This window comes from Protobothrops mucrosquamatus, unplaced genomic scaffold (genome assembly GCF_001527695.2).
Source record: "Protobothrops mucrosquamatus isolate PMUCROS unplaced genomic scaffold, P.Mucros_1.0 scaffold845, whole genome shotgun sequence".
NCBI lineage: Eukaryota > Metazoa > Chordata > Lepidosauria > Squamata > Viperidae > Protobothrops > Protobothrops mucrosquamatus.
Genome location: NW_015387100.1, coordinates 90,622 through 105,051, shown reverse-complemented (window position 1 = coordinate 105,051; position 14,430 = coordinate 90,622). Strand labels below are relative to the sequence as shown.

Below are 14,430 nucleotides of genomic sequence, written 5' to 3'. Positions count from 1 at the left end.
AAAAGGGACCCTGTATTGTTAATGGGTAAATATGGATCCATATTTGTTGTTGATTTACACTTGACTTTGTTAACTAATACAATCTCCTTCAGTTTGACACTTTCAAGATGTATTGGCATGGCAGCTGCTGGAATTCCCTTTGTTGAAAGGAATTCTCAAGATCACAGCCCCTCAGTGTCTGTCTTTTTATTTCTGTGCCCGTTCTCTACCCTTCTAAAATGGAGACTGGGGGAAAATGTAACTTGTAAATGAGAAAGCAAATTCATTAGTTAGATAAATTTGATATATTCCTTTGTTTTTGGTGTGCTACTCACCTGCCCTGCTCACTTTTGACTTCAATGTCTAAATGAGAGAAAAAAAACAAAACTGAAGAAGAAGAGTTGGCTTTTTTGCAATTAAAGGAGACTGTTTTGCTGTAAATGTGTTTGTTCTCTAGCAATAAAACAAATTAATATGGTTAAGTCATTTCTTAGTTCATGAGTTAAAAAAAAAAGACAACAGTGAGTGTCCTTTTAATTGGGAAGCTGTGGGTAGCACCACAGCTGACTAGATAGTATGTATATTCTGTATGTTCTGATTTCTTTCCAGCAGAATTACATGTATTGGAACAAGTAATTGGGAAGTAATCCCAACAAAGATTCCAATATTTATCATAACTTTCCATATAAATAAAGAATATGTATACATTATTTCAGAAAAATAGACTTCAAACTATTAGCTTTCATGTTTTATATGATGTTTTTAAACCTGATCTGAAAGTCTCTACTCAACTATGTTCCATAATAGCAGCTTTGGACAAGAATCTTAACACTTCTAATACAAACCCTAGACTTTTAAGCATGACTATGTAATTTGTTTCCCCCAATTGCGATATCAATTTCTTTCTTTTTGCTTTTTTTCATAGTAAATTATAAAATGAGATAGATGAAAGGCATGAGGACACAAAGCATAAAAGTAGAGAGATACATTTAAAATATATTCTGATCTAATAGCATTACAAATATTTGTTGGACATCAGTAACTTTTCAGTCCTCAGTATTTCCTCTTCACAATTCATTTTTAACATTACAAAAAGCCATAGCACAAGAATATGTCCTATCGGTTCTAGACTGATCGTATCCTAGGTTTTTGAGGTATTTAAGTTCAACTATCAGTAAAGGAATAGATTTGGTTTCCAGAATCATGGTCTGAACTTTGTAGATAGATTGCTGGCACAAAATGGGATGTACCTTGCAGGAACTGATAAAAATATGTTGATCAGGAAGACTTTAAATACAAACCAATGAGTGGTGGAAATGCAGTAAGACCTCATAAAGACTTGTGCACTGTAGAAGTTGCTGAAATGAGATTTCTGAAAGCTCACAAAGAAAAATCAGAATATTGGCTCAAAAAATTATGACTTTCATTAGTTATAAACTAATATTAAGACCATGGGAAATAAGATGAGTCTGAGCTCTTAGTATAAAAAGCAAAAATGACTTAATAAACACAGCAGACATATGATATGATAATTATCTTGGAATGTAGCGACTGAAGGATACGATTTCTTCAAAAGGAACAAAAGCAGAGAAAAGGAAGAAAAGAACTAACTGTATTTTAAAAAGATCTGCTCAGAATGAATGAACTTTGGGTTAAAGTAAATGAGGGAACAAATAAAAGCAATACAGCTATTATCTACTCTTCCATGCCCAACCAGGAAGAAGATATGGATGAAGCCTTTCCAAAGCAAATGGGAAAGAGCTGCCTATGATCCCAGGCAGTCAAGCTGTGAACCCCTTTTCACAACAGTGAAACAGTGGCCTCTGTGGGCCTAGATTAACAATTGAAATGGATTGTTTGAAATGTTTTAGTAAAACACCTCCAGGGGTGGTGTTTTCCTTCAAGCTTAAAACATTTCATTTTATACATGCCAGGTTTTTTTAAAAAAAAAAGTGGGAGGAGGAGAAGAGATAAATGTGATAGAGAACTGCTACTGGTATGAATGATAAACTATCACCTTTTGTTCATGTATTTTCATTTCCTCTTCTTTGGAATTGCAGCTCACCTTGTCAAAATGGAGGAAGTTGTTTGGACAATGATGGGTTTGCACTTTACGCATCTTGCATGTGCTCTCCAGGATTTACTGGACAGTTTTGTGAACGTGATATTGATGACTGTGAACCAAACCCATGTGAAAATGGAGGCACATGCACAGATATTGGAAAGAGTTTCCACTGCTCTTGTCCTATTGGCTATGGAGGTGTGTTGTGCAGTAACCGCATCCCAGCTTGTGATAGTAGCCCTTGTGAAAATGGTGGGACATGTCATGGACACCGTGGCAGAGGCTTCATGTGTATTTGCAAACCATACTTTGTTGGGGCCACCTGTAGTTTTTTCACTAGAAACACAAGTGTGTATGTGGTGGCTAAACAGAGATGGAATCAGAATCACCACCTGCATTTCAGAGGGCACCGTAAACCAGCTCAGCAGCAAGAGAAGGAAATACTGACCATAAAAGAGACAATTGAAAATAGGCAGTCCTTGCTCACTAAGAGTCAGGTGATCTGCTTCATGATCCTAAGCTTTCTTACATGTCTTGTTGTTTTGGGTACAACTGGGATTATATTTTTCTCTAAATTTGAAGTATGGCTAGCCAATGCCAGATACAGCCATTTACTGCGCAAGGAGAGGGATTTCTTTCTAAAAGCAAATGATGATGAAAATGTTTCTGTGAATATAATATTTCCTGAGAAGATTAATCAAGGTAATGAATAGTCAGTGTACCTAAATCCTTTTATTTAGCAAGGACACCTCAAGCTTCATTCGTGTCAGGGAGATAGATGCCTTTTTATTTTTACTTGTGACACAAATTCTGGCTTTAGAACCAGTTGACAAAGAAGAAAGATGCTCTGTTTTTGCCAGATAAATACTCGTTTCCCAAACATGTTTTCTAATTAAATTATTTTGTGAACCAGGGTTGCATAAACTATTGGGGACTGAAGGCTACGTTTGAGCCTTTGAGTGGAAAGCTAGGAATGCAAAACAGAAGTAGCAGAACCTGGCCAATTCTTTTTAAAAAAATAAGTTTTAGTTTACTTAGTTAATTAACTATAATATGATTACTGCTCATGCATTTAATATCTTTTTCATTCTCTAACATTTTAAATTCAGCAGCAGCTTGTTTAGGGCTGTGAAGATCATACCAGGGCTTTGAGGGAAGGGATATTACATGCCAATGTTTACAGATCTATGACACTTAATTTGGGTTGTAATCCTACATTATATACCTGGAAGTAAGTTCCAACATACTTTGTGGGGTTTGCTTCTGAACAGGCACATGCACCATTGAATTATTGTTATTGTAAATAAAAAGTCAATGCAATATTCTTAATTAAGATAGCTATTGTCATATTATGTGCTATGTTTGACAACTGTGATATTTCTAAACGAATTTCTAATGCTTATTTTGAATAAATAGATATTAAGGGCTACACAGATCGAACTGTGGGAGTGTTTTCTTTTGATAATGCTAATTTATACATTTTTCTCAATTTGGGCCAAATATTTTCCAGTGAGAAAATAATGTCCATATCCTCAGCCACATGGCTAGAAGCATTTGAAGAGCCCTGATAGATCAATACAATGTTTCTCAACCCTGGCAACTCTAAAATGAATAGACTTCAACTGCCAGAATTCCCCAGTCAGCCTGGTTGGCTGAGGAATTCTGGGAGTTGAAGTTCACACATCTTAAAAGTTGCCAAGGTTGAGAAATATTGGATCAGAGCATCAGTCTCTGCAATTCAACATTCTGTTGATCTCAGTGGTCAAGCAGTAGCCAACCCCAGGTTAATTAGATGCTGAATTCAAAACTGATATCTCTTCCATTATTGTTCCCTGGCAGCTAATTATTCAGTACATGCTACTCTCCAAATGAAAAGATGGAATGTCCAGTAATGAAAAGATTACAGATATATGGTATGTTCAAAGTTATCCCACTATATTCCCTGCAATAAACCATGGCCCATTGGGTAGTGCATGAGATTGGGTCTATGCTCAACTATATATCTGATTGGGTGATTCTAGGCCAGTGTTTCTCAACCTTGGCCACTTGAAGATGTGTGGACTTCAACTGCCAGAATTGCCCAGCTAGCTGTCAAAATGTCAAAATCCTTTTTTTTAACAGAAATAAATCTGTTCTTGCCATTTGAAAGCCATTCCCATAAATTGTAATTGCACAAAAAATTGTTCTGTTGTATTTAGATTAGTTTCATATGGCCTTTTGCTATATTAATGGTCACCAACTCTGTAACACTTTATCTATCTATCTATCTATCTATCTATCTATCTATCTATCTATCTATCTATCTATCTATCTATCTATCCATCCATCCATCCATCCATCCATCCATCCATCCATCCATCCATCCATCTACTGTGTTTCCCCCAAAATAAGACCCGGTCTTATTTTTATTTATTTATTTTGCTTCCAAAAGAGGCACCAGGTCTTTTTTTTGGGGGGGGGTCTTTTCCACTCACCTTGTGGCGGCAGCACTGACAGTCCAGACCAGCCGGCCCACTTCTTCTGTGGCTGAAGGAGCAGCTTCATTCTGCAGCTGAGAATGGAGCTGTATTTCGCTGTCAGAGTTTTTCCGGAAGGGCTGTGCAGCCGAGAACGGAGTTACAGATTGAATCCATAGTTTGGTTCTTGGCTGCACAGGCCTTCCGGAAAAGCCTCTGACTGAAATGCAGGCCCAAGCTCCATTCTCAACTGTAGAATGAAGCTGCTCCTTCGGCCACAGAAGAAGTGGGCCAGCAAAGAAAACTGTCGATCCATGGGAGGTCTGGCTGCAATGGTAAGCCCCACCCCCGCTCTGGCTTGTTTTTTAGGCATGCACCTTGCCCCCAAACTAGGGCTTATTTTTGGAGTAGTGCTTATATTAGGCCAGGGGTTCCCAACCGGGGATGCGAGACAATATTCCATGGAGTATTGGGTTTAGAAGTTTCAAAATTATAATGTATATGCACAATACATTATTTTGAACTTTTGTAAGGGATGCAAGAATATATCAGAAGCATTCTAGGGGTGCAGGGTATAGAAAAGGTTGGAAGCCACTGTATTAGGCCCACCCCCAAAAATCAAGCTAGGGCTTATTTTCAGGGTAGGTCTTACTTTCAGGGAAACACGGTATCTATCCCTCCCTCCTGCCATCTATCATCTCTCTCTTTCTCCCTCCCTCCCCGTCTCCAATAGACATATATTGGTTCCTGAAATTCTGTGTGTTATAGGATAGGGTGGTGGTGGATATGAAAGAAATAAATCAACACAAAAGTTTCCTCTAGCTGTTCTGTTTATGCACATGTGAAGTTCTGATCATATCTTACAAAATTTATGCTTCTTCGGTATGTTTAAAAAATAGGTTTTTAATTCTGACAGTGATGACATCCAGTTCAACAGGATGGTCTGGAGAAGTAATTACATGGAATGGGGAAAGTGCCAATGCATTGTTGCATATGTCCAAAATGTTCAACATAAAAAAATAGTATTTCAATCTACATGTGGTTTAAAGCCCAGAATTTCACTACGGTTGTAGAGAATAAAATTGCCAACAATCCACATTATCAAAACAAATATTCATTAGAATATAACATTGGACAGGAATATTTTGACAATGCAGTGTAAAATTGAAGACCCTTGATTATCTTTAGCCCAACAAAAATTTGTATTCAAGTCACATGTATTAAAATGTTTATTAAATAGTACATTATTAAGTATATTATGTTGCAGAGTTGTGAATTATATGAGATGTCAGTTGGCCACCTCACCTTCCTGAAATTCTTTAGACAGTATATATAGTTAAAACAAGAAATTTACATCTGTATAAGTAAGAATGATGGGCCTAAACTGCAAGCAACTACAGGATGTAAACTAGTAGTCTCTTAGCACCCATTTGGAATCTCTAGGCGATTTCCAAAGTATGACCACAGTGACTGGAACCAATATTTCAGGGTGATGGCAGAACATGGCAAAGCCTTGAAGCATCATTTTATTTTGTAATCTTTTATCTCAGTGATATTTTTGGGGAAGGGTCAAACAAGCAAGTTGGTGCATGTGACATCATAATGCCAGCTCTGCCCCCCTTTGTATGTACATCAGTGTTGCATGTACATACAAAAGAGGTGAATCTTGTATGTTATGCTTCACCTGTCATCTTGCCTAGTGTGGTCTCCCCCATACATATTTCAAAACATGTTGTCACTGACCTCAAGCCTGAGCAAGCAGGGTTTCAGCCAGGATGATCTTCTATAGACCATTGCCTAGTGCTTCAACATCTGGCAGACAGATATACAAACCACTCTGACTTGAATCTATATGTGGTCTTTATTTATTTCAAGGCAGCTTTTGACAATATCTCAAGGGTAAAACTCTGAGACATTCAGAGCAGATCCTCCATAGACAAAAGACTCTAATTCATAAACTATATGATAAAAATAGTCTTAGAATAATATTGGGAGGAGATCTTTCTGACTTTATTTAAACAGTAAAGATATATTTTAGCATCATTGCTCTTAATTTTTTCTACCAAAAGACAAAGACACAGGTGGACAATTGATTCCTATGAATCAGAACAGGTCAAATGTTTTAAATACTTGGGGATAGTATTGCAAGCCTCTAGGAAATTAACAGCCCAGGTAGATCCTACTTTTCTACTGCCAAAAAGAGCAAATGGGCAATAACTAAATTTTATAGGCAATAGGGGGCAAATTACATTCTAGCAATTTAGAGAAGAAAATGATACTTTGAGTGTCCAAGTGAAAAATAAAACCAGCACCAAAAATGTAAAATAAGTTACAGTAGAAAAGTTTTAAAACTAAAGCGGCATAGTGTAATACAATCAAACTCATTAATATCTGGGCTGTCTCTATAACACACTACTGCACAGAGTTGTTTCATTGACTGGACACAGTAGAATTAGATACTTTAGATCACAATATATACCTATGCATGCTCAATACCTGAAAGAAATTGAAGGCAAGATGAATAGTAACAAAAGTTGGCAATGGTTTCTGAATGGATCCATCAAGAAGGTAGCGCAAGAACAAGCCCTAACAACAAATGCTAGAAAAACAAAAACTAAAAAAAGGAAACAACTACAAATGTAGATTATGCAGAGAAAGATGATTCTGTTCAATCACCAGCTATAGCAAAGTTGCGCAGATTAAAAATGTAATATGATTATATTATATGCCACAAAAAGAGGGGGTCAACCTATTCTCCAAAGCACCAGAAGGCAAGACAAGGAGCAATGGATGGAAACTTATCAAGGAGACAACCAATATGGAAATAAGGAGGAAATTTCCTGATAGTAAGAACGATTAATCTTGCCTTCAGAGGTTGTGGGTATCCCCATCACTGGAAGTTTTTAAGAAGAGATTGGACAACCATTTGTCTGGAATAATATAGGGTTTCCTACTTGAGGAGAGGTTGAACTAGAAGACCTCCAAGGTTCCTTTCAACTCTGTTATTATGTTATATGGCAAAATGATAAATTGGAATTTATGCAGAAAGAATAGATTTGATGCCCCAAAGTTCATATATGATCATAATGTTGACAAAGTACTCCAGGCTGAGAACTAACACATTATGGGATTTCCAAATTAAGAAGGAGAAACATCTTGAATACAACACACTGGACATCACAGTAGTGGAACAGAACCAATATGTTGTGTGATTTTAATCTGTTATGATTAATTTATTTTTGAAAATCCAGTTAATAGAATTAATTCACAAACCATTGTTCAATTAATTATGAATTACCATCCTGAGAAAACTTAAAATTTGTGAATAATTGATAAGAAAATGGAATGATTTTCTCTACTATAAATGTCAAGAAGCAGAACTAATTCCTGTTGGTTAATCAAAGATTTTTTTTTAATTACGATATGTGAAGGCAGTAATATATTTTTCTCCCAAGCAGAAAATCACAAACCTATGGTTCCGACTTCACTAGAATGAATTGGCTAAAGCCAATGTATTATACAGGATGTTATGCTGACCTATGAGTGATGGGTTGGCTTAGTACTGTATTGAAAATGCTGGCCTCCCACTCTGAAGGTTGAGACTTCAATCCTAGGTAGTGGCATATATTTCTCTCTTAGGATGTGAAGAAAAAATATCTGCTGGGAACTCTGTGTGGCATCAGGAAGGGTATCCGGCCTGTAAACATTCAGCTCCATCCAGTTGCCCCCACGCTACTCCAAAATTGAGGGATTATAGGATTGTAAAAAGGGAGGTGCCTTTTTTTTATTGCATGGCCTCCTGGCTCCTTCAGATGTAAATACATCAGTTAACAAACATAAAAATCAATTACACAAAATTGGGCTGAAGATATAGAGAAAAGTACTATTTTTTTCTAACATTTCAGGGTTCTGCAGCCTTGATATATTCTTTGTTAATCCTATTTTTTTTTTTTAAATTGGTTATTACTGCCCACTAGGTGGCAGAAATGAAACATGGAAAACTTTTCAGTGAGCATTCTATTGAAAGCTCTTCTCTCTCTCTCTCTCTTTTTTAAAAAAATTAATGTTCATCATAGAAAACTAAACAACATCTGTAACTAAAATGTATTTTTAAATGGTGCACAATATCATCTAAGACAACTTTTTTATGGTGCCAAATTCTTAAGGAGTCCAACTTCTAAAGAAAACTTTTTAGTTTGATAAATTAACAGCTTTTTTGGAGTGGGAGAGGGGACAAGAATATTTACTAAGAAGAAGCTGATTAATTCCTGGAAGAAGAAAGCAACACTTTGTATTTCTCATGATCCCCTGAAGGAAGTCAATAGCTTGAGCCTAGAACAGTTCGTCTTGAAGAGATGATTTTCTGTCCTTCAAAAATGGGCAACATTTTAGTGCTGGGTTCTGCCCTTGACTTGTGGAAAATCAAAGGCAACCTGGGGAAGGATGCTTGATTCTGAATGAACATGTTATGTTTTTTTTTTCTGGCAAAAAGTTACTCAAAATTGCAAATGCTAGAGGAGAAATGTACACAAATATTTATATACATGACATGGAAATCAAAAATTAATAAGAAAAGCTGAACAAATCTGGAGCCAACACATTTTTTCATTTCAAGTATATTTCATTTGTATAAATTTGCATCTTGCCTTTCTAGTGTTTATAATCTCATAAACCACAATAAAATTATGTTTTAGAATAATCCATATTTAAGAATTGTAAAAGCCTGAGCGCTCATGTTCCAGATAAACCCTACTTCTGTTGACATCACATAAATATACTAATTCTACTGCAGACATTTACCCATTCAGCATTTCTGAACACCTTTTGAATGTCTCTGGATGAAAAGTTTTCCTGCATAAGACTCTGGACATGTTGGTGCCTGTGAAAGAAAGTCCTCATTTCAGCAATGGGGAGACAGGGGATGGGTCAGAACCTATTTGAAGCCTTCTAAAGGGGAGCAGTCCAGATATTACAATTCCTGAACTAGGAAATGCCCCACCACACTTTACATAAGAGTAGGAGATCAAGCTTTATGTAAAAATAGAAGTAGAAGAAAGCTATAGTTTTCTATAATAAAAGCTGCTAATAATTTTATATGGAGTAATAGATTTAAAAATCATGAAATCCAATTTTTTAAAAAACTTGACCTAATAATTGCATCCCAGTTCCAAGTTGTATAAAAACTTCCTTCAACATGGGACCTTGCCCTTGAACATCTGAATTGGATACATTCTAAATGACACACACACACACACAAATGTATTGGTCATTAAAAACAACAATATAAAAATCATATGAAGATAATATCTTTATTAGGAAAATGTAAAATCACAGAAATAAAAAGCTTTATGCAATGCCTAATCCTTTTTAAGATTTGCAAACATTCTAAATGTAAAATTAGATCCTTGAAAAATAATTCTTTGAACCAAACGTATGCTTACAAGAGGAAAAATGAGTTCATCATAAAACAGTTTGATTAAATTGGAACATTTAGTGAATATTGTAATTGGTTACTTTATAGCCACTTAGTGTCCAATGCAGGCCAGTGTTGGGATCATGTACATTGTGACACAATTATGCAAATTATTCAATTTGGGTCCATCATGTGGTACAACCTATATAATTTGCATGGTTTCCACAATAATATCCTGACTTAGCCTCCCCTGTTTAAATGAGAAGGTCTAATTTTCATCACATAGAATGCTTCATATAGCACTTCTAATCATGGTACTCTGAATGAGGTCTGTGTCCATAGGGCCGTGGTGGCGAACCTATGGCACGCGTGCCACAGGTGGCATGCAGAGCCCTCTCTGTGGGCATGGGCGCCATCGCCCCAGTCCTGGGCCTTCAGCTGGGTTTTATAAACCTTTTTTGGTTTAGGCCTCTACCGCCATGTGGGGAAAAAAAAAAGGTTCAATCAATCAATTTCAACTTCTCACAGGGAAAAAGAAGATCGCACAAAGTTGGAATTGATAGACTGAACTTTTTAGTCCCACCCAGTCTGCTGTTACCACCACAGCCATGACCACCCAATGGGCCACACCCACCCGGCACCCGACGATAAATAAGTGGGTTTTGGATTGCAGTTTGGGCACTGGGTCTCTAAAAGGTTTGCCATCACTACCATAGGGGATGGAACATATAGAAAAGGAAATGCACATTGCAATGCTTTAGTTCATTTCAAATTATTTTAAATGATTATTGGAAGATTTTAGGCACTACTTCTGCATTAAAGTACTTGTGAGCAATGAAAAGCAGCTCTTTTATATTTTTCTGTTCTATTTCTAAATCAAAGTACAGCTTAAAATTCACCAAGTGAATTTTAATCATGCACTCAAACAACAGAACCCAGTCCAAGTTCTTTGAAATCAAAAACTTTTTACTATTTGCAATTTTTATGGCTGTTGCCTAATAAATGAGATGGATTATTGTTGCTATGAGATAGAAAGTGATCAAATTTAGATCAGTACTTGCCAAGTAGAGCAAGAAATATCTGTATCTAATTTCAAATAGGTATATTAAGGAAATTTTGTGCAAGAGAAAGAGCATTAGCAATTATGAGGTCTTTCAGTGAATGCAATGGGATACTTTTTTCTTAGAGTTGCAGAAGGATGTAGATGATGAAAAAAGTTGAAGAAATATCATGGGAAAGGAACTGGTGGAAATTAAATAACTATGGCATAAAGATAAATCAATTATTAGACTGAGTCAACTAACTAAGCAAACACAAATGCTGAGATAGCCAAGATGTTGGTCACCAAAATCCAGAACTTTCCCTTCAACTTTCTCTACCATGGTGTTTTCTGTCAATGCTAAAAGAATTTTTCTCCCAGAAACGTCATTGGTTAGAATGAGGCAGTTTCAGTGCTCTGAGAAAATGAAAATCTGGACTGAATTATTTCACTCCATCTCAGAACCCAATGTACGAACCTTATTTTTAATATATTTATTGTTTCCAATGTTCTATCTGTGATTCAGGCACATTTATTTATTTCTATTTTTCACATATAGCAAAAGGTTTTACCAGATGGTATAGGGCATTTTGTGGAAATAAACAATGAGAACAATGAACAGTAAAAAAAACAAACAAACAGGAAGGTGAGGAAAAAGAAAATTTAAAAACATTTTAAAACTCCTGGAAAAGCTAAAAACAGACATAGTTAATTTAACTATAAAATGTTTAGTTGTGCGGAAAGTTTCAGCACTTTGAATTTAAAAACATGAGTAGATGGTACGTAGGTCTGTATCTTGAATCTGACTTTTCAGCCTTAGAACACTCATATCTAGCATTTTGTTTTACAGAGCCATTCCTCTTATTGAATTATGGTTTATGGGGATTGTACAAATCATAGCAATAACTGGTCTTAGCCCCAAGGTTTCTAAACAAAATGGATCTACAGTTTTCCTCAATCATTTAACATGGGTCTGACTGACCACCAGAGTGAATTCTTTTAGTTTTCTAACAGAACTGAACAGTGCCTTGACTCAATCCTTCTTGAATATAAGGGATTAGTTGATACTTCAAATATAACATTGACTTTTTTTGTTGAAAAACATGGCCATGTGCTCTCCCAACGGATCTCTTATTTTATTTGAAAATACACAAATAAGAAGAAGTGAACACATTGTGACAGCACTCAAATTGCTTACATTTTATTTTAAAAAGCCTGTGGTCCATTATCTCTAATCAAAACAGTTAATTTCATCATCTCTGCTAGTTCAGTCAGTTTCAAAATCCATTCTTTCACAGTAAGCATCCTTTTTTATTTCCAGTGTTTGACAAGTACAATCCTTGCAGCCATCACCATGTGAAGGAATAGCACCCCAAATTGTTTTTCAATTGGCTTGTCCATTATACCTAAAAGAAAAGCTTCAGTTTTCATTAATATTTGTATCTTAAATATTTTTTGCATTGTCATTGTTATGTTATCCAGTATGTTTTCCACATATTTTCAATGCCATCATATATGATAAAATATTGTCATGCTACCAATCAGCTGAGAGTTTGAAGACAAAACTGAATAAAAAGCAGGAGTGGTAAGGAGGTTTATTGATCACCAGGAACAAATTTACAGATTTGTGGAATTTTGAAGAAAGAAGAACTGAGGCAGCAAAAGCAAGCAAGGGGTAGGGGAGAAAATTAAAGACCGTCGGCATCAAGAGATGAATGGAAAGCAGCTGAGCCTGGGGACAATTGAACTCTCACTAGAGAAAAATACATTTATTCACAAAACTGGAATGCACTTACACAGCCACATTGTAATAAAATGTAATGTAAAAGAGCATCTGAAAATGTGTATTTAAAAAGGTGCCCATAGTGTATGTATTAAAAGATACATAAAAATATAAGTATAGCGGAAAAGGAGTTTGCTAAAGTATTAGAAATGTCAAGAAAATTCTAAACTCATGAAAAAATGGGGTGAATCAAAAGTGGGGAAAATGATCATGTCAAATAACACAAAATATATATCCCATCCCTTAGTGGAGAACCTACTTTAGAATAAGATTTATTTCAAAAGACAGATGGATAAACAGTATTTTCTCAAGTGGAAACAAAGCACAAGAATTTTTCTTTGGAGGTTGATCTATCTTTGATGGTGTTTTACATCTCATAAAAACACATTGGCTATGTTCACACAATATGTTTTGTTAGGTCAGTAAAGCCTGAGCAGATGATTCACAATACGTGCTAATCTTGGTTAATTAACTTTGTTTAATTTAGGAGATTTAGCATTTCATGCACATCAAGTTCATTTCATTAGATTATAGTTCAGCATATTTTGCAACTCAGGGAATACTATATATATATATATATTTGTTTTCTGAGGTTTTCGCGGGTGTTTGTATGTAGGTCTTTAGTTATTCGGGTTTTCTCCCGCGTAGAATTAAAAGTACCTTGGCAATGTTTCGACGAAGTCACATTCGTCATCTTCAGGCTGGTGTCTTCAGCTTCGTGCTTCTAAGAGTGGTGTGTGATCGCAGCTGTTTCTTGCAAGCTCTAACTGAGCTTGCAAGAAAGCAGATAGAAATCTTGGTGTTAAAGCATCACTGCAGCCATACTCATTAGAAGCATAGAACAAAGCATTTGGAAGGAAAGAAAATAAACTGAGTTTTAGTGAACAAATTAATGAACAAATTGCAGGGAAGATTGATTTCCATGAATAGGAGTTACGACTATGTAGGTAAAATTTATCTTCTGCTCAAAAATATGAGCAATGTATGATATTGTCAGTTATCAGTTTTCATATCACCTGCTTTGTTGATCATTAAAAATATTAATTTTAAAATAACTCTGTCTGTCCTCGGTGGGTCATAAACCTTGCAATCTTTGTAAGAGGGTAGGTTCAGTCAAATCATCTCAAATTCAGAACCGATTTGACATTTAATTGGCTTCCTAAGATAATGTGGTATAGATACCATATTGAAACAGAAGGGCTTTATATACTGTATATTATATTTCAGATTTATTTTTACTGGATTTGGACAGTAAATAAATGACATAACATATATTTACTTACTTACTTACTTACTTACTTACTTACTTACTTACTTACTTACTTACTTACTTATTACATAGCCTAACTCCCAAAGACTCAGATAAAAATATAGAGAACAATAAAACAATACAATACTAAAAAAAAAAAAAGAAAAGAACCGAAAGATGGCAAAACCAGGCAACAACAAGAAGCAAATCCAAAATACCTGGAAGAGGGCTTCAATCACTCTTGCGAAAGACCTGGGTGAAGGGCCAGGCATTTGAGGCTCTCCAAAATATCAACATACAGGGCGCCATCTGGATCTTAGGGGAATCTCATTCCAGAAGGCAGGTACTGCTATAGAGATGGTGTGCTTTCAGAATCCCAATGAAATGCATTATTTAACTGAAGGAACCAAGGGCACACAAATCCTACCAGATTGAATTGCCCAGGCAGA

The 14,430-nt window shown here is 35.8% G+C and overlaps 1 protein-coding gene across 1 annotated transcript in view; it reads left to right on the top strand.

The window, feature by feature from the left end:
- Positions 1–3,476, top strand: part of LOC107290156 (protein delta homolog 1) — a 12,470-nt gene extending 8,994 nt beyond the window's left edge. Inside the window, exons 5-6 of the mRNA XM_015819014.2 lie at positions 6–25; positions 2,040–3,476. Of these exons, the coding sequence (XP_015674500.1) occupies positions 6–25; positions 2,040–2,754 (735 nt within the window). The 3' untranslated portion in view covers positions 2,755–3,476. The remainder of the gene's footprint in view (positions 1–5; positions 26–2,039) is intronic.
- Positions 3,477–14,430: the final 10,954 nt, after the last annotated feature.